Here is a 27,912-nt window from a genome sequence, read left to right as displayed (position 1 = left end):
TAAAATCTATCTTAATTGCTTTCCATGATGTTTAGTATGGCATCCTATACAAAAAGGTGATTTGAATGAATTTGCATTAGAATAACAAATATTTTATAATTTACCATAACAGATTAAAAGTATGTCAAAGTCACTGTTAGTTAATATTTTTAAAGACTGGACTAATTAGTCTATGTAATGGACTAGGATTGACTTCAAGTGTAGCAGTTCCATTCTGGTTGTGTTTTTCTTGCTCTCTACAACATTTTGGTCAAAACTGAGGTAAAATTCCCTTGTATCAGCTAAAATGTCCATTTCCTCTAAATCTTAGCCTATGAACGGGTGAGATTAATTGGTTCATCAGCTGATGTAACCGTAGATTTAGAACTCAAATTCTAAAACCTATGATCCACAAAAAGCCTTTCCCTTGATTTCTACAAGTTCTTATAGCTATTTTTTCCATCGTTCCTTCAGTCTTCTGGTCTTGCCTCTTTGTGTGCTGCCCTAAATCAGTATGGACACTGAGGCCCAATCATTTCTCTCATTCTCACTCCTCTTACCAAAACAATTATCTTGCACTTAATGTTTCATTTATTTTATAATATAACTAAAAAGTCACGAGGAACCATATTGTGCCCAGCTGTCTCCTCACTATGCTTTCTCTTTTTCTCTCCTGGCAACAGTCAAAGATTTCCATTTTCCTGGCAATTCTTCCTACACTCGGGATCTTTCAGGGTCGCACTTTCTACTACAACTTAACAGTTTTTACAAAAAACAAAAACAAAGACCACATTTTTCTTCCTCGTGAAAAATCCTATGAACAAAATTTCTCTATCTCATCTTTTTTTGGCGAGATTTCACGACCTTCATAGAGTGCTACATACACTTCATAAGAAAACAATGGTCATTAAGTGGCTCCAGAGTCAATATGAAATGCTGGGACCTTACATTCACACGCTTTATAATTCAAAAAAAAAAAAGCTTAGATACAATGTTAGGCAGAGGCCTGGAGGGGGTGAGGAGAGGGGTGGGTGGTGCATAAAGGCATAATAAGAATAGACACTGTATAAGTATTTACAGTAAGAATTTTAAATAGTTCATAGGAAACAAAGCATCAGAGAAAGCATAAGTAGGAATTCCTGTGGAAGCTCCAGCCTCAAATAAGGAAGGGTAGATGCCACGCGTCTTCCTTGTCCCTTGTACCTCAGAGGCCCCCAGCTCCTTCAAACACTCTGGGTCCCTGTTGCCCTGGGTCTATGCTGTCCCCAATGGTAAGGTTAACAATCAGACACATAAGGAATATGGTTCCCAGTGATGAAGCCGGATTCAAGATAAAGTAACTTGCTAAAGGAATAAGTTTAGTTTGAAATATGATCCTGGAGAAGTATAAATATTATGCTTCCATACGGGAGACATATCTTTCCTAGAATGAAGATACTCAACAATTTGAAGTGACAGTATCTACATTGTATAATTTCTTGACAATACTTGAAATATGAGATTACACAACCATTATTTCTGTCCCTTATTTTTCCTTCCTGCCTTCCTCCATAAGCATGTATTAATACTCTGTGATATGCACTATGCTAGAACATGAAGATACAGAGATAAAAGATAGCTTTTGCTTAAGAAGCTCAGTATCCAGGAATGATTCAGACATGTATACAGATACAATAAAAACTGACCACTACGGGGGCACCTGTGTCTCAGTCTGTTAAGCTTCTGACTCTTGATCTCACGATTTGTGGGATCAAGCCCCAAGTCAGGCTCTGCATTGGCAGCATGGAGCCTCCTTGGGATTTTCGCTCTCCCTCTCTCTCTCTGCCCCTCCCCTGCTTGCACGCTCTCTCAAAATAAATAAGTTTACTTTAAAAAAATTTTAAAAATTGACCACTATTTACTAAGAAGTGAAACAGGGTCTCATGAAAGCATATAGTACGGGCTAAAGCAGGAGGATCAGTAGGTCCTTTCTGGAAGAAGGGGTATCTGAGCTTGTTTTGAAGGATGTATAACTAGCTACTAATGAAGGAGGTAAAGGATGCTCCATGTAGAGACAACACTGGATGCACAAGCATGCAGAGCACGTGACCTTTCTGAGGACGTGCAAGTAACCGAACAGAGCTGGGGCGGTGTGGCTGTAGTTTGCAAGGAGAGATGACAGTGAGACACCAGCAGGTGAGGTGTGCTGAGTATCCATTGTGAAAATCCCTGAGGGGCAGTAAGGAGGGGCAGGGGCAGAGATGTGTTTAGTGAGGTCACTATGGCCGTGGTATGGATGACAGAGGAGGGAACTATGAAGTGAGACTGGAGGCTGAGAGCCTAATTTGGAGACATGAAGCAGTCCAAATGAGAAGGAAATCCACAATCAGATAAGTCACTGTCAATCTCACACACACACGAGACAAGGCCTGGCTCATGACAGCTTCCCAGGGGACACAGGAAAGCAAAGAGAGGAGCCGCTCCATAGCGTCTCTTCAGAAGCCTCCCATCCTTTCAATTTCCAGCAGGATCACAAGACATTCCACCAAAATTCAGATTCGCTGCGGTTCAAGTCTTTGCCTACCTGGCGTGTTTGGATTCATGCAAGGGCATCAGGGTGCCATGGCAGAGCCATCTCCCTGTAGACAGTAGTAGTGGGTTTGAAAAGGAAGTAAAGAATGGAGACAATTATTAAAGTAGCAGAACAAACTGGTTGGTGGCTGGATGGGATGCCAAGGATAATGCCCAGGTGTCTTCAGCAACTGAGCAGATGATGAAACATTCATAAAGAATAATGATGTGAGTGCTACAGAACAGCATCTGTTTGGAGATGCGGGACCAGGGAACGGTGAGATGGTATAATTTCAGTGTTGACATGTCAACTTAAGGTGTACTGTTGGGACACCCAAAAGCAATTACAATAGGCAAGTTGTAACACATTTGGATACATGATTCCAAAGCTCCTTAGAGAGGTCTGGTCTGGACCTGCAGGGAGTTCCAGGATGTAGGTAGTAGTTAAAGCCACAAGAAAAATTGAGATCAAAGGAGAGTGTATTAGTAAAATGAGAGGAGGGCATTTAGAGTATCAAAAAAATATGGTATTTAAAAACGAATGTTCTCAAGTAACAAGAATCATACAACTAGAATCACTAAAGGCAAAGATCTAGAAGAACGCTATATCCCCTTTCTTCTTGTGGCTGGATTGGCTTTTAATTGTTTGGAAAGATCAGATTTACAAAAGGAGACTGGTCACTATGGAAACAGGCTATGCAATCAATATCAAACAGAACAGGCAGTTTCAACACAAAAAGATAATTAGTTTTTCCCTTAATTGTATGTTTTCATGGTTTTCAACAATCATATACATTTTTGGTCAGAAACTTCCAGTCAGTTAATGACCTGGTGAGCAAAAGCAAAAACACTCATCTATAGCTCTTTTCCCCAGGTTGCTTACTATGAGGCATCCCAAACCCAGACATTTTGTGACTTCAGTAACTCTACATTTCATCAGGGTGTGTAATTGATCTAACTTCTGTAGCCAGCCTAAATCTAAATGAACAGAGTCACGAGGAAGGTAGCTTTATTTTTTCCTTCATGGCCTAAACTTTTTAGTTAAGAACATATTAATTTCATGTTAATTGTCAATTGTTATTCTAGGCCACAGTTAAAAATCTAAAGCTGTATCAGAAAAAAGAAAAAAAAAAACAGAAAATTTAAACATGAAAATTCGTACAATGTCAGTCTCTTCTTTAGTTCATTATTCTACATTTTTAAACTCAGGATTCATTCTTATTTAAATAATTGTTACTTTACTAACCTTATCCAAAAAAGCTTGTATCAGTGCTTCCTGGTTTGCCGTATATGCAATGTATCTATGCCTCCCAATGGAAGCAATTATCTGGGTCTCTTTTTCCAGAAGTTCACACAAAGCAGCTTTCCTTTCAGCCCCAGTGAAAGATTGGTTAATGCGTGCAAGTTCTTCTTGCCGCCAGACTAAAGGAATAACATGAAAGACTCTTGAGTTTTTAAAATCCCACATCTTTCAGAAAATTTTTTACCATCACATCCTGACAAACAGTATTTTATTTTTGTATCAATTTAAATAAAATTATACATGAACATTATCATTCACATTGTACACCTGACATATGAAAAAGTAGGATGAAATGGAAGCTGAGAAACTTAAAGCAATAAAATTAAAGTCAAATAAAGAGAAGCCAAAGGAAATCAGCCCAGATAATGTCAAATTACACCTCCAAGTAAGCACATACTCTCCCTCGTACTGAAAAATATATGGTTTGGGTTTGTAGCAGCCATGAACATGTACTGATACTCAGATCTTTCAGAATACCTGGTTTTGCTACCTAAGCAAAATAAGTCAGTCAGAGAAAGACAAATACCATATGACCTCACTCATATGTGGAATTTAAGAAACAAAACAAACAAGCAAAGAAGAAAAAAAAGAGACACACAGAGAGAGACAGAGGCAGAGAGACAGAGAGAGGCAAGCCAAGATACAGACTCTTAACTATAAAGAACAAACTGATGGTTACCAGAGGGGTGGGGGGCGGGGGGCGGGGGGATAGGTTAAACAGGTGATAGGGATTAAGGAGTACACTTGCTGGGGCTCCTGGCTGGCTCAGTGGGTAGATTCTGTGACTCCTGAGCTTGGGGGTCATGAGTTGGAGTCCCACGTTGGCTGTAGAGTTACTTAAAAAAAGGAGTAAACTTATGATGAAAAAAATAAAACAAAACGATTTTAAAAAAGAATAACTTCCCTTAGGAAGACATTTTGTATATCTCCCCCCCACCAAAAGAAGATCCAAAGACAGTAACATGTTATTTCCTCTATCTATCTATCTCTCTTCCTTAATATTCTGATATATGTATAAATACCTATGACTAAATTGCTTTTCACCTTTCCAGCAAAATTCCTCCATCAGATGACTCAAATTTCCTAGCTTTAAAAATAACGATTATTTTTTATGTTGACCACAAAAAAGTGAAGAGCAATTTTCTGATGCATCTATATGTATAAATAAACATGCATGCACATTTACAATTTCCACCTGGAAGGGAAAAAGCATAATGTGCAAATGATTCAACTTTTCCTCCTGACAAGTCTCATCTACTCTTCTTGAAAGAAAGGAAGAAAGAAAGAAAGAAAGAAAGAAAGAAAGAAAGAAAGAAAGAAAGAAAATGGAAAAAGAGAGAATACGTGTTGCGAGGAATACTGGCAGGTTACAGTCTCAGCTGCAGCACTTGACATGTGCCGCCATACTGAAGCAGAAGCCGTGTTCTCCCCACAAAGCTCCCAGTCAATGACCGAGAACCGGGGGGAATCAGGGCCTGGCCGTGTCTGCCCAGCAGTGATCTCTTCTGTGGCTACTTGGATCAGCGCTGACCACTGGGCTGGCTCAGACTTCCTCAGAGCTGTTATCTGTTTGAGGCTCTCCATTCCTCGTCCTCTTTTCCTTCCCTCTCTCAACTTCCACAAGTGTCAAACTGCACCTTGATGAAGACTTTTCTTGCTCTCTTTCCCCTTTATCTTTTACTGTGACATCTTGTTGTCTGCTTCCACTAGGACCCACATTGACAGTTTTATGCAGAATTGTTGACTTCAATTATTTTCTTCAATACTAGCACTTAGGTACCATTTTAGGTTACTTAGGTAGCACTTAGGTACCATATCCTTACAAAACCTTAAATTATAGCAGCAAATGTTGTAAAGTAATTGCATTTACTTTTTACTCAAACCTATGAATTCAGTTAAGATAATATTTATGGTTGGTTACTATCAATAAAGAATGGGTTGCATGAAATATATCCTAAGAGCAAATTATAAAATGCCAAAGAATAGTATTTTAATAAACTCATTTTACCTAAGAGTAACAGCATATTGTCAAAATTAACTTACATGAGAAAAATGGATTACTAGGTCCTACCCTAAACTTAACTAAGTCAAAATTTCCGGGCTCACATACATGCATTTTTAACAAGGGTCTCATTCAATTCTTACACACACTAAATTTGGGGGAAAAATCGTCTTATGGCCCACATTTCAGAAACCTATTTACATTAAAAGAAGCATAGTGTTGGCAAGAACCTTAGAAATCAAATGGTTCAATACCCCACCCACATGTAAGACAGTGTCCTCCTGGCAGCAGTTTGTACAGGTTTAATTCACTCACCCTGGCCTGGGACCAGCTGGTGAAGAAACAGAGTCAGTCTATTCCTTGTTCCAAATGGCATCCCTTTGGATATCTGAAGGTAGCTGTCACATTCCATTTAGGTTTTCTCTTTTCCAGACATAAACACTTCCCTTTCCTAAATTGCACATTTTTTGATATAATTTCATGTCTCATCAAGGTCAAGCTGCTCTGTTATCACAGCACCTCTTTGAAATATAGCATACCAAATTTCTGACAAGATGGAGTTTTATGCACAAGCGGCTAACTCTCCTCTCCTAAATTCCCAGTTACATGAACCAAGAAATATGAAATGGGAGAGGAGAGGAGGAGACCCAAGTCAGTACTTTAAGTCAGAGAGGTACAAGCTATATACTGGAAATCAGGGGGTTTAAGTTATAGCAGATACTGCTAAAAGACACTCAAACAGGCACAAACGTCCCCAAATTGCTGCTGTCTCATCTCAGAAAGCGGACATAGAAGAAGGTAGTAAACCTTAATTCAATGCCTTAGAGCTTGAGAAAAGAGCAAGTGATTAATCTATGTGATAGTTTACTATGTTTTAAGGAAGTCTTTGAAAATCCTTAGGAAGGAATGAAAGAATGCCTACACTTCAAGCCAATGCAGAAAACAACAATAATCACAACTGTTTATGAAAAAAAGGCAAAAAATTCAAAAGAGAAAGTATAAAGCAAGGTGAGAGAAGCAAAATCAAGCATCACAGTTATATTGAAAAATATAAAATGGTTACTTTTTTACTGAAAATAAGTTAGAACAATTTTTTTTATCCAATGACATGTTTTCAAGGGACACACTTAAAACAAAGTGACACCAAAAGTAAAGGTTAAACATAAAATGTTGATAAATGTGAACAAAAAAGAAAACAGAAGCAGCAATATTAACAGTATATTGAAAATAGAGGGGAAAACATTCAAAATTCGGTTATTGGGATAGGAGACAATTTTATGATGAAAGGTATGACCCTCGTGAATGCTATACGCAAAATCACATCCCATCTAACTTGTAAAGCAAAACTTCTATCAGTTATAAATACTCCTGGAGTGAGCATACTTTATTTATATAAACATAATTAAAATACAAATGAGTCGATCTGTTTCAAGTAAAGAAGTATTAAAAGCATTAAAAAGTTTAAACAATATGATTAACAAATTTAAATGATTCAAGCTCTGACCAACAAAGGCTGAAAATATACCTATTTTCAAAGCTCTATGAAGCATTAAATTTATACAAATTCTAGCAGCAGGAATAAAAGAAAACAAATTCCCCAAATCAGAAATGCCAAAACTGCATTTTGATACTGTACAATTAAACAAGAATTAAAAACAAAAGTTTAAAAAGAATAGTCCCAACTGCTTGGAAATGTAATAAATACCAACAAAAATAAAATTTAAACAAAGAAGTTAAAAGTAAGACTGTCAACTATTAAGAAAAAAAAAGCCCCACTACATATCAAAATGGATAGGATGCTAAAAAATTGAAGTAACACAATTTTGGGGAACTTTGCAGAAATAAGCCTGAGATTCAAATTAGGTACCTCTGAAAAGTGTGTCAGAGCAGGGGAAGATTTACAAAAAGCTGTAATGTTTGTGACAGTTACTCATACACCTCCTCTGGAAAATCATGTCTGCTGGGTACTTCTCTCATTCCCCATTATTATTTAAGTAACTAGGAGTGGCTTTGATACCTGGATAAACACACAAAGACTGGGAACCTGAACTCATTCAACCATGGTTGATCTATGTTCTTCATAGAACATGGAAGCAAACAAAAATTGAAGCAACAACCTATTGTTCTTTATTCTGAACAAACATTCCAAAAAGTCACTGTAGTCTTTGACATTTATCGTAAGCTTCAGTTCATTCTAAGTTTTCAGATATTCAGAACTGTTCCTGAAAATGTTTTCGTGTCACATTTTGAGTCATCCTTGTTATTGTACATGTAGTAACCTCAGTCTGGAATTTACAGAGGATCTCCTGCACGTGCACTTTCACGAGCAGGACATTCATGGACACTTTCCCGCAGGTGGCAAGCCTGTCCTCCACCCGTGCAGGTTTACACAGCTTTGGTTTTGTTCAAGTCACTGTCACCCCAGAACACACGAGAATACGCTGGCTTAACTACAACAACCTCTCTTACAACGTCTCATTCTCTTCTCTCTCAATAGACACAGGAACCGTGGTTTTAAGGTGTAGACTTTGCCTTAGCTTCCTTTCTATTCTTTTTTTTTTTTTTTAATTTTTTTTTTTTTCAACGTTTATTTATTTTTGGGACAGAGAGAGACAGAGCATGAACGGGGGAGGGGCAGAGAGAGAGGGAGACACAGAATTGGAAACAGGCTCCAGGCTCTGAGCCATCAGCCCAGAGCCCGACGCGGGGCTCGAACCCACGGACCGCGAGATCGTGACCTGGCTGAAGTCGGACGCTTAACCGACTGCGCCACCCAGGCGCCCCTTCCTTTCTATTCTTAAGGCTGCTCTGAGAACAAAATCCTGTTGTTTTTTTTTCTTACTGTACTATTTACTTCATCTCCTGTTTGCTTTTTGATTCCTAGGCCCCTCTTTTCTAACTAAACAATACAATAAAAATAACACTAACACCATGTTAGTGGTGGTTACCATGGAGTGCTGGTTACTATGTGTCAGGCTCTGTCTCAAGCTCCTCATGCATATGAGCTCATTTAATCTCCTGACAAACCAGTGAAGGAGGTGCTACTATTATCCCCTCTTTTACAGAAAAGGAAACTAAGGAAAACAGAGACTTGTCCAAGTGGCACCAAGACTCAAACTCTGGCAGTCTGGTTCCATGTTACAGACTCTTAAGCACTGCTCTCCCACTTTTCAAAAACATGTAATCTTTTCATTGGACAGTCTCTCTCTATGAATTGATTAGTTGGTCTACTACTGAAAGCCACACTTACTAACCAGCTATCTAATTCTTTCCCTTTTCATGGAGATAATTTATTATTACACTGTCAGAATGACAAAGTTTCAGAGTCTCATGAACTGCATTCCCTGGCCATAGAATCAAACCTATTTTTTCTCTGAACTTTAAAAAACTCGTTTGCCTGATCTGGTTACTATACCTGCCAAAACCTTATCGTTTCTTTGTCAATTCAAAACACTCAAATATAAGTATTGAGCAATTATGTGAAAGGAACTCTATAAATTTCAATGGTGCATACAAAAGTGAGAAAGACACAATGCTTTCTTGAAGGCCCTAAATATCTCCTTGCCTCTCCCTAGTTGGAGACACTATAAAATTCTTCCATGAGGACAGAATTTTCACTTCTCTTTCTCCTTATTTTTACTCAAAAGCCTGACATTTTTCACCATTAGGCATAAAGACTTCCTTTAGATAGATCTCTTCTTTTTTTTTTTTATTTTTTTTTTAATGTTTATTTATTTCTGAGACAGAGAGAGACAGAGCATGAACGGGGGAGGGTCAGAGAGAGGGAGACACAGAATCGGAAACAGGTTCCAGGCTCTGAGCTGTCAGCCCAGAGCCCGACGCGGGGCTCGAACTCACAGACCGCGAGATCATGACCTGAGCCGAAGTCGGACGCTTAACCGACTGAGCCACCCAGGCGCCCCTAGATAGATCTCTTCTTGACACAAGATTCCTCTTATCTTCTACCAGGTATGATTTAATTAAGTAAATGTAGTCTTCCGTTGTTATATTACAGGCATGATTATTTTCTCATCATATTGCAAGGATATTTCAAAATACATCACATTTATATATAATTTATATAATTACAAAGTATATTTTCCTCTTTCTATTAAAATTTCAGATTTACTTTAACACCAGTGTCTGCATTGGAAGGTAAATATCTAAAGTGTTGTTTCTGGCCCTCGTCTGTTATAACCAATGTCTGTTATAACATCTAGTTTTACAGTTTTTATCATACTATTTCTTCTTCCTCTCGACTTCCAATTTGAAACCATCCTGATGAGGCCAAAGACAGGCCAGTGGTACTCTTTATAAGAATCCACTTTGCCCTTTACCAGGAATACATTATTCAGACACTGGACAGCTTGGTCTGTTCAAAAAGAAGATTTTTAAATTTAAAAGCAAAATTGTCTTCAGCAAAAGAGTTGTAAATTTAAGGGCTAAATTATGTTGTGAAAATCCAGGAAATCCATGATTGATGACTTTATCCTTTAAGAGCAGTTTTACCAACCAAAAGAACTTTAAAAATCTTGACAAAATCCATACAACCAAAGGCAGTGTATGAATTAAAAGAAAAATTGCTTGCTTGTGGAAATAATAACTGGGAATATTTATCTTATGGGATTATATGGATGTTCCCAGAAAGCAAATAAAAATTGAATGATATAAGTAAGCCTATTTTACTTCCAGTTTTACATCAGAAACCTTTGGGACTGGTAATAAATTTAGGCCACTAGGATATTATTTAAGCTATGCTGCCAACCTCAAAGAGCAATATACTACTCTCCTAGATTAATACCGGGTGAGTCTGGATAGATGCACTCAAATTCACTTATATGAATATATATATTCAGACTTTACATTTTGCTTAAATTATAGTATGACTTTTTAAAAGGAAACAATCCAGTGAAGCTAATTAGAAATGAAAATAATGGTCTTTAGGGGCTCCTGGGTGGCTCAGTGGTTGAGCGTCCAACTTCGGCTGGGGTCATGATCTAGCGGTTCGTGAGTTCGAGCCCCACGTGGGGCTCTGTGCTGACAGCTCAGAGCCTGGAGCCGGTTTCAGATTCTGTGTCTCCCTCTCTCTCTGACCCTCCCCCTTTCATGCTCTGTCTCTCTCTGTCTCAAAACTAAATAAACATTAGAAAAAAAATTAATAAAAAAAGAAATGAAAATAATGGTCTTTAATTCCAATAAAATTCTCCATTAGATGGCCCTGTAAACCTATAGTAAGGAATGGAACATGGCATCAGAAAAATACCATGTCCCAACTACTCATAAGGAATAGACATACATAGGAATCAGGAGTGGATGGACAAAACCTATTTTTTATCTGAATTGACAGTTTCCAGAACTATACAGAGAAGACATTGAAGAAAACGAGAGATTCTGCCCCATATCATAAAAGGTATGTTCCATAGGGATGATGATAATTAAAACAAACAAACAAATAAATTGGAATGCTGAATTCATTTTCCAGTGTTGCCGTAAGAAAGCACCATAGACTGGGTGGCTTAAACAACAGAAGTTTATTTCCTCACAGTTCTGGAATTGATAAGTTCAAGACCAAGGTGATGGCAGGGTTAGTTTCTTCTGAAGACCTCTCTCCTGGGCTTCTAAATGGCCATCATCCTTCAGTGTCTTTATATGATCTTCTCTATGTGTTTGTTTGTGTCCTAATCTCTCCTTATAAGAATATTAGTCATACTGGTTAGGGCTCATCCATAAAACCTTATTTCTTCTGAATTGCTTTTTTGAAGGTCCTATCTCCAAATTCAGTCACATTCTGAAAGGCTAGGGCTTAGGACTTCAACATGTGAATTTGGGGGGAAACACAATTCAACCCATAGCAGATATCAATAGCCACCAATATTTTTTTAATGTTTATTTATTTATTTTGAGAGAGAGAGAAAGGCAGAGAGAAAGGAAAGAGAGAATCTCAAGCAGGCTCCATGCAGTCAGCACAGAGCCCAACGTGGGGTTCGATCTCAGGACCCTGAGATCATGACCTGAGCCAAAAGCATCGGCTGCTTAACCAATTGAGCCACCCAGGAGTCTCTAATATTTTTAAAGAAAAAGATATTAAAGGAATTGGTTCATTTGAAAGAATATGTTTCTTTTATCTCCTTAACTTATCTTCTCAGACAAATCATCTAATTTCCAGGGTCTGAAGTTCAATTATAAAATGAAAAGGGGCGCCTGGGTGGCTCAGTCGGTTAAGCATCCTAATTCAGCTCAGGTCATGATCTCATGGTTTGTGGGTTTGAGCCCCGCATCGGGCTCTGTGCTGACAGCTCGGAGCCTGGAGCCTGCTTCGGATTCTGTGTCTCCTTCTCTCTCTGCCCCCCCCCCCCACTTGTGTTCTGTTTCTCTCTGTCTCTCAAAAATAAATAAATGTAAAAAAAAAATTTTTTTTTAATTAAAAAAATGAAAGGATAGGACTTAGCACCTAAAGTCTGTACACATTCTAAAATTCCTGAGCTCTAAACTTGCAATTTCCAAACAAGAAATAGAAGAACATACAAGATTTTGTCCACCAGTAGCAGTTTATATGCATCGGTTTTTTAAAATTCTCATTCACAGACTGCAAGCCTACATGGAGAGAACCAAGGAAGATTCAGACTGAATACCCAGAGCCAGATGATGTCAGTGGACTCCAGAAGCTAGAAGTCAAGGTACCTTGAGGTCAGAAGTAATAATCCGAGAAGAGTCAGAAAAGGCCATTAGCACAAGTCAAAACAAAGCAAAGGGTTAGCAGATTCAATTCAACAATGAGCAAGGGTCCTATCAGGCACCCTCAGTACAAATGTACACAGTTAAGACAGTGGTGTTTACAGGGAATTGTGGGCAAGGAAAAGAGGCTCTGAGCCCAATCTGTGCTGTCAAGAGAAGTTTCCTAAAGATGATAACCCCTATGCTGAGTCTGAAATAAGAGTGACAATTCAGATCAATAAAAGGAGTCATCCTCAACATATTGTTGTAAGAAAAAACAAACAAACATAAAGATAAAATAGTGTTGCCTGGAAATGGTCTTGACTTTGATACATTATATTAACTTATGTAGTTCAATTAATTTTCGTTAATGATCTATTTTGCTTTTGTTACTGAGAGACAGATTACCCAGAGGAAAAGCTGAACTTCTTTTAGGAGTTTTAATTTAAACTATGTAATTGTTACTATGAGCCACAAGAGGGCAGCAGTTTCAAAGACTACAACAAAACTTAAAAATTATTATTCTGAGAGTTTTAAATTAGAACTTTAGGGCTGGAAGAAAACTAAAGAGATGCCTCTTTTATATAAGAAATTTCATTTTATTCCATATAAATCATGTGTAGCCATATAAAGTATATCTGCTCTATTTTAAGATAGAAAATGTGTATAAAATTATTTACAAATATAAAATTATTATAGTTGTAATAACTATTAATAACTAATAATAATTATAGTTATAACATAACTATATATGCATAATTCTTTGCACCTTTAAAGTACTTTCATAAATGTAACATTTATTTATTCACATATCATAAAGCCCTGTGAAATAGACGTGCCAGATATCAGTAAGTCCTTTTGTAGATGAAGAACCTGAGGCTAAAGAAAATAAGTGACTTGCCCAAGTTAACACCACCAATAAGTAGAAAAGGTAGAACCTCACTCAGCATATTTTCTGTTGTTTTACACAACTGCCTGTCAACCAACGAAATAATAATATCCTTGGGCTTGTTCAGATAGGAATTTGGAATATTATTTGAATAGAGTTCTGCTATAACAGAACTCTAGTTTTATACTTGTCAATAAGATCTTTCCTAGATCTTGCCAACAGTGTTCTCTGTTTAATTCTTAACATTTAAAAGTAAACTTTGTTTTCATCTGAGAGAGGATGAAAATAGAAGTGAGGTTTAAAGTAAAACAGAAAGTATTTGCAGAGGTCAATGATTAGGAGAAAGACGAGGCAGATGTAAATGCTGAGGGAACAGGCTGTTACCTCAAACACTGCCACGTTCCTAAAGCCACTCAATTTTGCATGTTACCAAAGAGATAAATTTATTAGCATTGCTTATCAGACCTAGTGTTTCACTGTGTTATCTTTTGGTGAATAGCATATTACCATATAGCTATTTAATAGACTCAATATCTGACACCTAAAACTGCTGTTAGAGAGGAAGGGTGACTTGAGTAACAGAACATATAATAACACCCACAAACAGTATATAAAAAGTTATATTAAGAAAATTTGCTTAAAGTTAATGTCATAAATAATCATAGAGAAGTCAAAGACTGTTATTTCTTTGGATGAAAAGACCCTGCTCAAATAAAAAAACTATTGAGGCTACTCTTAATTTTATTTTTAAGCTTTTATTTATTTATTTTGAAAGAGAGAGAGAGAGCACAGCAAGAGAGGGATGGAGACAGAGAGGGAGAGAGAGAATGTCAAATCCCAAGCAGGCTCTGTGCTGCCAGCGCGAAGCCCCTTGCAGGGCTCGATCCCATGAACCATGAGATCATGACCAGAGCCAAAACCAAGAGTCAGACGTTTAACTGACTAAGTCATCCAGGTGCCCCGAGGCTATTTTTAATTTTGAAAATTCCTCTACATTGTCACAAGAACCCAACTTCTCTACTTTCTGGCATCTAAAGTAATTAGTAACTCTCTGTTCCACTTCCTGGCACTTTAGCTGGTACTACCGGAAAAGTGGAAGCCAGAGATAACTGCATTACATCCTTGGGGTTCCCTTTCATTCACTCACTCATTCAACCCGCCAATATTTGTTGGGCATATGAGCTAAGCAGAGAAAAAGTGAGAGCATCAAAAAAAATAAATAAGTTATTCTCTCATGGAGTTTGCAATCCACTGGTGAAAATTAATGCTAAACAAAAAGATATATTATTACAAATTGTGGTGGTGATATAAATGAAAAGTTTGGTGTGCAATGATAACCATTAAATGACAACAGGATATCCAGGTTGGACTGTCAGTCACAGAAGCCTCTGAGTAGGCAACATTTGAGATTGGAAGGGACCAATGAGAAACAACTTCAAGAACAGTGTATCTATTGCCCTGAGTACGGAGTGCTTGGCCTGTCAAGTAACTGAAGCTTTTAATTGTGTCAATGACTAACACACATTCTGTGGAAGAAATAAGGCATAAACGTCAATTGTGTAAAGAATATACATCTATATTGATCATTAATGGGTGGGAATTAAAAGGTATTGCCAAGCCCTCCTCTAAAGAACAGAAATCAGAGACAGGATGCTGAATTGAGGGATTCAAGACAGTTCAGTTCTGCATTCACAAATTCCCAAGACCATCAGAGAATCAGATTAGACAATGCTTTCTCTTTTTATCTCATGGGGATGATCGAATGAGATAATATACTAAACCACAAAATTTACAGAGCAGTATGCACATTTTATTTATCCACTGTTGATATAAAAGCATCCCCAATTTATTCCCACCTTAATTCCTGTCCCAGGTGTAAAACATTATTCATCTCTTTAAATTCTCTAGGCCAAGATTCCCAAGACCTCATCCTGAGATAAGAAGGCCTTCCTTTTGTCTTTAATACACCTGCTTTTCCTAATAGTGAAAAATTATAAAATTAATATTTTATGCAAAGCCTATTTCAAACTTACGTTCCAGTGCATTATAAAGAAGCTCAAAATCTTCTTTTGTCTGAGGATTATGCCTCCGGTGATAGTCCAATTTCATCCATTCTTCTTTTTCTCTTATCTTCCTTTGTTCTTCCTCTGCTTCCCACTTCAACCTTAACATTTTCTGTCTTCTTAAATTCTCTACCATGACTTTAGCATGCCATCGTCTATAGTAAGTCTGTAACACTATTACCTATAGTTAAATTAAAAGGAAATAAAAAGTGTCTACCATCAACTATATCAGATAAGAACAAAAGGCAATAGTGATTATTTCTATTCCAATGCAAAAACTACTAAACAAACTGAGAGTCTAGGTTTCCCTCTATGCCAGACATTCTCACACACATAGGGACACATAAGCTGTGGATAATGCACATCAGCAATTTGACTCCAAAATCTAGCAAATACACCTTCCTGGGAGGTAGTTAGTACAATGCTTAAAAGCATAGGCTCTGGGGTAAAACTTAGTCTAAATATTTCCTCTGCGAGTCACTATTTGTTTGATTTTGGTTTATTCTCCATATAACACCCTTATCTTAACCCTGGTGCATCACAAGTCCTCAATAAATACTATTATTGTCACTAATATTAATTATCTCTAGTTTATCTTAACTACCATCAGCTTAGGCTCATATTTAAAACAAAATTTCATTACCTAAACATAAAGCAGGTAGGTTATATGTAGTAACTACCAAAGGCAGGTTAGATAAAAGTCTCCGTTTAAGAAAACAAGTATTTATTAAATTGTGAGAAATATAAATATGTCTGAAGTTATAGTATAGTACTAAATTCCCAAAAAACTTGCCATATAACTGAGAAATTTTTTTATTTACTAAACTCATAAATAAAAATAAAATGTGGAGAGGCTAGATCAAGATTGAGGACAGAGAATATGCTGACACATCCCTTTACTGTGACCTAATCTCTGGTAATCACGGAAAATCATATAAGCAGAAATCAGGACACTGGATCAACTAACGGAGACTTCCAAAGGAACAGAAACTTTGAAGAATCCCCTCAAGAAGGGACAGAGGTAGAATAAATTGAAGAGGAACCTACGCCTAATCATGTACAGGGAAGATGGAGAAGCAGGCTAGAAAATACAGAAGGGTCTGTAAGACCGTTTCAAGCCCTAAACCAGTGGATCCGGTGAGCAGAAGAGGTGTGTTAGGGCAAATGGCAAAGTGACTGCTTGAAAAATGCCAAAAGGACAGGCTTCTCTAAAACAATCTAGGAAAACCACACCCGTGGGTGACACCCACGATGAGTAGAAGCCCCTTCTTCATAAAACTAGCTCTCTTCCAGAATCAAGCCTTGGCCATCCCCTAAAATCACTGCGGTAAACAAATACGCATAGCACACTGGACATAAGGGATCTCAAATACCCTGTCTACACACCCAGGAATAACCAAACATTTGGGAAGAACCCACAAAATATAAGGCTCCTCCTCATTCAACAAAGAAAAGTTTACTTTTGTGTGAACAGAAATACCAGAACAGTGGTTCCCAAAGAGTGGTGGTCAGACCAGCAAGCTCCAGACAGAATGAAGAAAGTTGACCAGAGAAATTACTCCAAATATACTAAAAGAACATGTCTCCAAACTAAAGACATAAGCTCTCAGATAGAAAGGGCTCACGGCCAAATCTCAAGCATATCACAATAAGATTACTAGAGATAAAGTAAAAACCCTAAAAGCTTCCAGAAAGAGGAAACAAAGAAATGCAAAACTGACATCAGACTTTTAATCAAATAGGGCTTCAGTGTTATAAAGAAAAATAATTTTGAAAACAAGTTTAAATCTATCTATGTGGACTCGAATTCAACTTCAAGAATGAGGTTGATTCAACAGGACTAAGAGGTTTATCTCCCAGGCATCATCTCTGAAAAAATTACTAGAGAATGTGTTCTAGCAAGAAAAATAAGTTAAAATGGAAAGATTAAAGAACTGAGAAAACATTTCCAAAAGAGTTATCAAGCTAGATACATCTTATTTGGAAAAAGTCATATATATCAATATAAATATATCAAACAACAAAGTGAAGTTATAAATATATAGTAAATTATAAAGTAAGTTATACATATAATTATAATTATATACATACATATATGTATATAATTATAATTCCAGATCCAATCTGACTGGCTAGGAGGAATGAGGGAGAGGGCAAGGAAACGAAAAACAGAAAACCCTGCTAAGGACCTTGACTTATTCATGGAAAAGATAGAGCCTGATTAAGTATGCCTTTGGCATAAAAAATTTAGGAAACAAAAATTTTTTTAATTTTTATAAGGAACCATTAGAAAAACAGAAACAAAGGACCTACTTTCAACTATGAAAGAACAAAAAAAAAAAAAAAAGAAAGAAAATGTTTAGTCAAACTAACGAAGAGAAGAAAAGGCTGGTAAAAGAAAAAACAAACAAAATGTGAATAATAAATAAAAACCAAAATGAGATGGCAAGAATGAGTACAAAAATATCAATAGTCATATATAATATTGCTTAAAACAAAAAAGATTTAAAATAAATACAAGCATGAAATCAAGAAGCTCAAGAATAAAGTAAATATGATACAAGTAGAAAGGAGTCAGTGAAGACAAAAGAACTTACTACGTGGAAATTTCCTCCTATACTGGCTTTTAACCCATCCCTCTGTGTACAACTCACATCCCACTTTCACCTCCCTAGAAAACTCCTATTCACCTTCCAAGGTTGTATGGGGCAAAGCAGTTTGGTTCTTGATGCCATCCCCCTTGGCAGGCATTTAGAGTTTCACTTCCTCAGCTTAAGTAAGTCAAGTTAACATTTCTCCATCTGCTTTACAACTTTGAAATAACTGACTGACACTCTTCTCTCTTTTCATGTATTCTTCGTTCCTGTATGTTTACATTTTTTTAGTCCTTTAATACCATTTTACTGGAGTTTGGAAAGTGTTGTAGAGACTTCCATCTCCCCACCTAATATCCATTCTCTCCTACTTCCTTAATAAGAAAACCTCAATCTTATTGAGGAACAACAATATGAAACTTTAAAAATGTATTTGTCACACACTCGCAGTGAGCACAATCACATGACACAGTTTGGGCCAATGAGATGTAACTGGAAGGCACTGGGTGGGGCTTGCAGGGAAAACTCCTGAAGGTAACATATATGGCTCATGCTCCCTTGACCTCTCCCTTCTTCCTGCATAGATTGCAGACATTATGCTGAAGGTTGACTAACCATTGCATTATCATGTAAGTTATAAGCTCATAAGATTAATGGAATGGAAAGGTAAAAGGAGTTTAGGTTCTTGATGATATCACAGAGCTACCATCCAAGCCCTGTACAGTCAAAAAATAAAAATTAGTTTGGACTGAGAACATAAAAATCTATCAGGCTGGAATAACAGGCATTAATTGTCAGCTATGAAATTAACAGGAAACAATATTTCTTCCAAGGACATACTACAGCTATAAAATGTCCTAACAATCCCCTCCTTTGAGTGAATACTATTATTCTGTGCACACTGAGAAACTTAGTACTCTAAAATACTAATCTATCAGAAACTTTGCTGTTTGAAATTAGATAACCAAAAATGAAGCATCCCACTCTTGGCAGGAGGATCTATGTCAGTTTAACAGAGAGAAGCAGCCTTAACTTACAACAAACATGCTGAACTTCAGCAAAGGAACATTCCACATCTCTCTTAACTTTGTTACCAAAGGAACAAAGCTGGAGATACCATACTTCCTGATTTGAAACTACAATGCAAATCTATAGTAATCAAAACACTATATATTGGCATAAAAACAGAACTATAGATCAATGGAACAGAATAGAGAACACAGAAATAAACTCATACATACGTGGTCAACTAATTTACAACAGAGGAGGCAAGAATATACAATGGGGAAGGATGGTCTCTTCAATAAATGCTACTGGGAAAACTGGACAGTAACATGCAAAAGAATGAAACTAGACCATTATCTCACACTATACAGAAAAAATTACTTCAAATTGTATTAAAGACTTGAATGTAAGACCTGAAACCAAAAAAATTTCTAGGAAAAACAGGTGGTAAGCTACTTGACACAAGTCTTGGCAATAATTTTTTAAATCTGACTCCAAAAGCAAAGGTAACAAAACAAAAATTAACAAATGGGACTATATCAAACTAAAAAGCGTTTGCACATCAAAGGAAACCATCAACAAAATGAAAAGACAACTTACTGAATGGGAGAAACTATTTGAAAATCATATATCTGGAAAGGGGTTAATATCTAAAACATAAAAACTCCTAAAACTCAAATGCAAAAAAATAATCATAATAAACAATCCAATTTAAAAATGGGCAGAGGATCTGAATAGACATCTTCCCAAAGACATCCAGATGGCCAATGAATAGACATCTTCCCAAAGACATCCAGATGGCCAACAGACATATGAAAAGATGCTCAAACATCACTCATCATCTGGAAAATGCAAATCAAAACCACAATGAGATATCACCTTCTACCTGTTAGAATGGCTATCATCAAAAAGATAAGAAATAAAAAGTGTTGGCATGGATGTGGAGGAAAAGGAACTCTTGTGCCCTGTTGGTAAGAATGTAAATTGGTACAGTCACTATGGAAAACAATATAGAGGTTTCTCAAAAAATTAAAAATTAAACTACCATTTGATTCAACAATTCCACTTCTGGGTATTTATCTAAAGAAGAGGAAACACTAATTGAAAAAGATATATTAACTCTTATGTTCACTGAAGCATTATTTATAATAGCCAAGACATGGAAATAATTTAAGTGGCTACTGATGGATGAATGGATACGGAAAATGTGACACACACACACACACTGGAATACTACTCAGTCATAAGAAAGAATGAAATCTTGCCATTTGTGACAACATGGATGGACCTTAAAGGAATTATGCTAAGTGAAATAAGTCAAAGAAAAATGTCATATGATTTCACTTACATGTGGGATTTAAAAAACAAAACAAATGAACAAAACAAAAATCATAGATGAAGAGAACAGAATAGTGGTTGTCAAAGGGCAGGAAGGTAAGGGCATGGGTGAAATGAGTGAAGGGGGTCAAGAGGCGAAAACTTCCAGTCATGAAATAAGTAAGTCATGGGTATATAATGTACATCATGGTGATTACAGTCAATAATATTGTGAAGCATACTTGAAAGTTGCCAAGAGAGTAAATTCTAAAAGTTAACCACGTATGGTGACAGATGGTAACTAAATTTACTGTGATGATCATTTCAACATGTATTTCAAATTGTTATGTTGTATACCTGAAACCAATATAATGTTACGTGTCAATGATACCTCAATAAAAACTTTTTAATTTTGAAAAATAAATAGCACTAAATGTATGGTGTATTGGAGTTGGTAAGACTCTAATTCAAAGAATTTTAGTATTTTTTTGAGAGAGAGAGAGAGAGAGACAGAATGTGCAAGAGTGAGCAGGGAAGGGGCAGAGGGAGAGAGAGAGAGAGGATCTTAAACAGACTCCATGCCTAGCACAGTTTGATGTGGGGCTCAATCTCACAACTGTCAGATCATGACCTGAGCTGAAATCAAGAGGCAGGCCCATAACTGACTGAGCCACCCAGGTGCCCCAGAATTTTAGTAGTTTTAATATTAGTCAAACTTTGGCCCTAATAATTAGGTGCTCTCTTCTGGGTCTCAAAAAGAAAGAAGTGAAAAAGCAAAGAGCATCTTTTGATTTAACAGCCTTCAGCACTGGGTGGACATTGATTGGGGAGGAACCTATTTAAAATTCTCACAATGAATGGGGCACCTGGGTGGCTCAGTCAGTTAAATGTCTGACTTCAGCTCAGGTCATGATCTCATGGTTCATGGGTTTGAGCCCCACATCAGGCTCTGTGCTGACAGCTCAGAGCCTGGAACCTGCTTCGGATTCTGTGTCTCCCTCTCTGTCCCTCCTCCTCTCTCTCTCTCTCTCTCTCTCTCTCTCAAAAATAAATAAAATATTAAAAAAATGTTTTAAAAATTCTCACAGTGGTACTCAAAATGTGGCCTATGATTCTATTGCTGGCCCACATGGCTTCTTACCTTGTTACCAGGCTACAAATGGCCTCAAGAACCCTGCATTACAGAGTAAATCAAACATACTATTTAATTTAGTTGACTTTTTTTCTCACAGCAACATTTTTTCAATGAAAGAAGCACTGCATTGACTTACATTCTGCACAAAATCTTTAGCTTTTCACACACTTGTACTTGTGTTGCACTAGCCTTGAGTCCTTGTCACCACCATGGACTGCTTCTGTTCCAATCATGCCCGGAGCTAGAGACCCAGCAAAGCTGAGTCATAATCCAAGAGGACCTTAACACTGAGTTTGAATCTGCCAGAAATACCCAGCAAGGAAGGAGGATTGCTAGTCAGTACTACATCTTCCTTCACAAAACCTAGTAAGTAGACTTTTCCACTTTCAAAAGCTAGTGTTAAAAGTGTGCAATTCAGTTGAGCAATTTGGGGTAGGAAGAGACTAAATAGGTATTTTTTAAATTTATCAACCCAATCCAGAAGTTATTCAGTAATGAATTAAAGACACATTGACACACAGTGTGGTCTCAAATGTGTTTTATACATGTAGAAAATGACTGAAGGAAATACACCAATATGATAATATGACAGAGTATTACTTTCTATCAAATTTCTATTTCCGCATCTCCCTTAATAAAAGCCAGGCAAATTGCCCTGGTTGGCTTCCCTCCTTCAAGTTAATGAGCCTATTGCATGGGTTGTAATATCTTAGCTTCCTCATGGAGGTAGGTTCCCCAGGACACATTCAGGCCAAACATAGGGCCACTGACAGAATGAACTTGCAGGCGATGAAAAGTATGGTAGTTGTTATATGAGTGATCCGGTAACAAACAAGCTGGGGCATGGGAGGAAGCCTTTGTGTTCTCCGGCCTTCTCATTCTCCAAGCTACACTCCTGTGGAGCAGCCAATCCAGCCTGCCTTCCCCAGACCCTTAAAGCCTGCACCAGCCGCAATGCCTAGCAGACTTTCCAAAGACCAAACAACAAATGGACAGGGAACATCTTCTCAAGCTAAGAGCATCCACCTTGCCTACAGATCACCTATAGGGCCAATTCTATACAGGCTCAGACCAAGCTCCTTTAGGAAAATACACAAGAAGATAATAGTGACTGGACCATATATACAAGTGATTATAGATTACAATTTAAGGAATGTGTGTGTGTGCATGCATACACATTCCTGATAAATTTCTAAGAGATTCTTATTTTATTTTATTTCATTTCATTTCATTCTATTTTTTTTTTTTTTTCTTAGTAGGCTTCATGTCCAGCATGGAGCTCATTGCGGGTCTTGAACTCATGACCCTGAGATCAAGATCTGAGCTGAGATCAAGAATTGGACACTTAACCAACTGAGCCACCTGGCACCCCGAGATTCATATTTTTAAATATATTTTATATTTTATGTATATTAAAATATACTTTATTTCAATTGTGAAAATTCTGTCATGTCAAAATAGGTCACTGAAAATTCTCTTTGGGCCTGGGGGCAGGACTACCAGATTAGAAAAGTAAAAGTCTCATCAAATGCTCTCTCCAAAAAGGAATGATAAAACTGTACAAAATTGTTTTTAAAAAAATAATAATAACCATTTCAGGATTCTGGAAATTGACCAAAGGCATACATCAAATAAATGTTTATTGAAGAAAGATTACTAACCCTCAAGTAGGAGCACTGATAGTCTATGGCATTTCAAGTTGGGGCTGCTCTCGTATCTTCCTTCTCCTCACCCTGGATTCATCTGTGTCCACTTTCAGGGTGTTGAATTGATTTAAAATGAAGCAAAGAAAAACTCTATACTCCCTAAGCAATGTCACAAACAATAGTAATCTCTGTGGCAAAAAAAAAAAAAAAAAAAAAAAAAAAAAGAGGCCAGCAACTCAGATAGCTGAGATTGTAGTCTGGAGCAAGCAACAGACAAGCAGACTAGTGAGAAATTAATCAGAGATATCAGGAAAAGGAGATAGGCCACAGCGAGCCCTGATAACTTCCCAAATATCCTTGGTAGTCTGAAGGCTGAACACATGTATAAGGATGAATACATACTCAGGAGAGACTGGAGAAAGCCCTACCTATTCACATATCCCAGGCTGCCTGTGAAGCCTTGTGCAGAAGAAATGCAAGAAGAAAACCCAGCAGAAAGTAAAAGCCAGGATGGTCATAAACTAAACTTGTCTGAACTTCCAATGCATCCTCCAAACACATGGATCCATTAGTGAGAGTGGAAGCTTTACTAGCTCAAGGAATTTGAGCACAGCCTTTGATCAATCATTACCTAACCATTAAGCTATGTTAAACCAAGGGCAACCCTTAGGAAGCCAGACTTACAAGAAGAAAAACAACAACATTTCTTTTGAGCAGAGAAATCAATGGCCATATATTGTGATAGAGACAAACTCTAAAGCAGGTTTCAGCAATGGCACTGTTGATATTTTGGACCAGATAACCAAGCTGCTGCAGTGGGGTTGGAGTTTCCTACGCGTTATAGGATATTTGGCACGATATGTGTCCTCTACCATTAAATGACACTAGCACCCTCACCCTCAAGTCATAATCAAAAATATCTCCAGACAATGTAAATGTTGCCTGGGGAGCAAAATCACTCCCAGTTGAGAACCCCTGCTCTAATTAATTAATCCAGACAAATCACTAAACAAATATAAGACAGATATAACATCAATCCCTGGAGTAAACAGGGACAGGATACAGAGTTGTTACAATGTTACTTAAAATGTCTAGTTTTCAACAACAACAACAAAATTATGAGAGCAAAAAGAAGACAGTATGACCAATTTAGAATGAAAAAATATACCAATCAATAGAAACTGCCTCTGAGGGGTCTAAGATGTTGGACTTACAAAGATTTCAAAGCAGATATGATAAACATGTTCAAAGAACTAAAGGGAATAAAGTTTAAAAGTTAAAAGAAAGATGGCAATGATTCATAAAATAGAGAATATCAGTAAAAAGAAAATTAGTAAAAAGAAATTATTATCAGTTAAATATTATTATTTATCAGTAAAAATTATTATCAGTAAAAAGAAATTATTTAAAAAAGAGAACCAAATGAAAATTTTGGGATTTTAATTAAATTAAAACCTATTGGACAGGCTCAAAAACAGATCTGAATAATATAATAATTTTTATAATAATAAAAATGATAAATGTGATGATACATCATTAGAAATTATCTGCCCTGAGGGGATGGGAAAAAAATAAGGTAAATGAACAGAGATATTCAGGGTACCATCAAGCAAACAAGCATACACAAGATATACTAAAGGGAGCTCTTTAGACTGAAAGGAAATGACACTAGATATTAATTTTAGCCCAAATGAAGAAATAAATAGCACCAGAAAAGATAATTATATAGGTAAATATCAAGGACTATATATATCTTCTTTTCTACAATTAACTTATTTTTTTTAATTTTTTAAAAAAATGTTTATTTATTTTTGAGAAAGAGAGAGAGAAAGAGAGCACAAGCAGGGGAGGGGCAGAGAGAGAGGGAGACACAGAATCCGAAGCAGGTTCCAGGCTCTGAGCTGTCAGCACAGAGCCCGATGCAGGGCTTGAACCCATAAACTGCAAGATCATGACCTGAGCTTAAGTAAGATGCTTAAATGAGCCACCCAGGATCTCCTATGATTAACTTATTTAAAAGACAACTGCATAAAACAGTAAATTATAAAAGGATTTGTAGAGCTTAAAATATACAAAGAGTATATAAATTTGTAGAACAGTGATAGCACAAAGGAGAAGGGATGAAATTGCAGGGTTTTTTTTTAATGTTTATTTATTTTTGAGACAGAAAGAGACAGAGCATGAACGGGGGAGGATCAGAGAGAGAGGGACACACAGATTCCGAAGCAGGCTCCAGGCTCTGAGCTGTCAGCTTAGAGCCCGACATGGGGCTCGAACTCAAGGACCATGAGATCATGACCTGAGCTGAAGTCGGACGCTTAACTGACTGAGCCACTCAGGCGCCCCTGAAATTGAAGTTTTATTAGAGCAAAGTTTCAGTATTTTATTGGATTTTAGTTAGTATTACTGTCAAGTATATTGTTATAAACTGAGATGTATATTGTAATCCCTAAATTACACTAGAGCAACCACTTAGGAAATAACTCAAAAAAAAAATAATTTTAAAAAACAACAAAGCAATAATAAAGAAGAGAACCCAATTAAAAATGGCAAAGGATCTGAATATACATTTCTCTTAAGAATACAGACAAGTTGCTAACGAGCACATAAAAAGATATTCAGTATCATTAGTCATCATGGTGTATAGATCAAAACCAAATGAGCTGTCCCTTCACTTTATTAGAGCAGCTATAATGAAAAAAACAGACAATAACAAGTGTTGATGAGGATGTGAAGATATTAGAATCCTTGTATACTTCTGGTGGGACATAAAATGGTGTAGTTGCTTTGGAAAACAGTCTGACAGTTCCTTAAAATGGTTAAACATCTATATTCACCATATGATACAAATTATACTCCTAGACATATACCCCGGGAGAAATGAAAACATATGTCCACATAAAAATTAGTACATAAATGTTTATGGCAGCTTTATTCCTAATGGTCAATAAGTGGAAACAGCCCAAATGTCCATCAACCAGTAAATAGACAAAGAAAATACAGTATATACGCTGGCATAGATACCGTAGGTATATCCAATTGAGTACCTATAATGTAATATTATTCTGCAGTATAAAGGAATGAAATAGTGATACCTGTTACAACATGGATAAGCCATGAAAACATTATGCTACGTTTAAAAATAGCCAATCAAAAAATACTGCATATTGTGGGGTGCCTGGGTGGCTCAGTCAGTTGAGCATCTGACTTCGGCTCAGGTCATGATCTCACAGTTTGTGAGTTCGAGCCCCGCATCAGGCTCTGTGCTGACAGTTCAGAGTCTGCTTCAGATTCTGTATCTCCCTCTCTCTGCTCCTCCCCTGTTCACACTTTGTCTGTCTCCCTCTCTCTCAAAAATAAACATTAAAAACATTTATTCAATGCTGCATATTGTATGATTCCCTGTATATGAAATATCCAGAATAGGCAAATCAATACAGGCAGAAAGTAGATCAGTGGTTTCCTAAGACAGAAAATAGGGATTGACAGCTATTGGGTCCAGGATTTTTTTTCCAGGATGATGAAAATGTTCTAAAATTGATTGTGGTAACAGTTGTATAATTCTGCTTATATAGTAAAAATGATTGAATTGCATATTTTTTAAAGTATATATTATACTAAAAGTAAAGGTTTTATATTAAAAAAAAGAATTAAAATGGTACATTAGAAAATACCTATTTAACATAAAAGAAGACAGTAAAGGAAGAAGAAAGAATAAGAGAGACAAATGGCATACAGAAAACAAATAGCAAATGGCTGATATAATCCAACCTTATCAATAATTAAACTAAATATAAATGTTTTAAACACTCCAATCACAAGGTGGAGACGATCAGACTAGATAAAAAGACAAGATCCAATTATATGCTGTCTACAAGAGATACACACTAGATTCAGACTCAAATAGATTGAAAGTAAAAGGACAGAAAAAGACAATGCAAATGTAACATAAAAAGTTGGAGCGGCAATTATATCAATATCAGAGAAAACAGACTTTAGTATGCTTTGGTTTCAATTACTCTGGAAAGCTCCCTAGGTGATTCTACTGTCCCAGGGATTAAGGCCAAGGGATAGAGGAGTTAAGGTTAAGGGACAGAGATGGACAAAACCAATAATGGCCAAACATAACACACAAAACCCCTGGGAATCCCTAAAGGAAAGGAAGGGATTAGGAGCATTTAGAATTCTTGTTCCTTTTACGGGGGCCGGTGGGGGGGGGGGGGGGAAGAATTGGGGGAGGATGTGGAGATAAAAACTGCTTTTAATACCAGTAAAACATGATTCTGACTGATAAACATTCTCTCCTTGACCAAACTCTAATCAGGCATTTTTTCAACTAGGCCTCAACTTTTGGGCTTCTGTGTTCATCTCTGCATTGTTCAATTTTAGCAAAATCCTGGTTAAGTAAGTTTAACCAGAATCCCCACCCTCATATGTGATTATCCTCAATATTTGATCAGGTTCCTCATCTTCCTTCATATCCAACAGATGATGCCTAATCACTCTGGCCTGCCTTCAGCAAAAATCCCGTTAGAATGGGTTAGCCAGGATCTCCCATTTCCTTTCATGTTTTCATGGTAATTTCCCTTCCATTGACCCCTACCCTACTCCTTGGCTATAAATTTCCAGTTTTCCCAGTTTTTGTATTTGGGGTTGAGCCCAATCTCTCTTCCCTACTACAAAACTCCAAGGAGTAGCCCCTCTTGAAAAAGTTT

At 37.0% G+C, this 27,912-nt stretch overlaps 1 protein-coding gene across 2 annotated transcripts in view; it reads right to left on the bottom strand.

Annotated features, from left to right (window-relative positions):
* The window catches only part of IQUB (IQ motif and ubiquitin domain containing), a 121,995-nt gene that overhangs the window by 81,817 nt on the left and 12,266 nt on the right, over positions 1–27,912 (bottom strand). For both annotated transcript variants that reach the window (XM_086691177.1, XM_025929906.2), the window contains exons 7-8: positions 15,471–15,681; positions 3,776–3,951 (exon numbers count right to left, since the gene is read on the bottom strand). In XM_086691177.1, the coding sequence (XP_086547303.1) occupies positions 3,776–3,951; positions 15,471–15,681 (387 nt within the window). The remainder of the gene's footprint in view (positions 1–3,775; positions 3,952–15,470; positions 15,682–27,912) is intronic.

The sequence above is a fragment of the Puma concolor genome, chromosome A2 (assembly GCF_028749965.1).
Source record: "Puma concolor isolate L17-30 chromosome A2, mPumCon1.1.hap2, whole genome shotgun sequence".
In the NCBI taxonomy this organism is placed as follows: Eukaryota; Metazoa; Chordata; class Mammalia; order Carnivora; family Felidae; genus Puma; species Puma concolor.
This window is presented reverse-complemented; position numbering and strand designations above follow the sequence as displayed.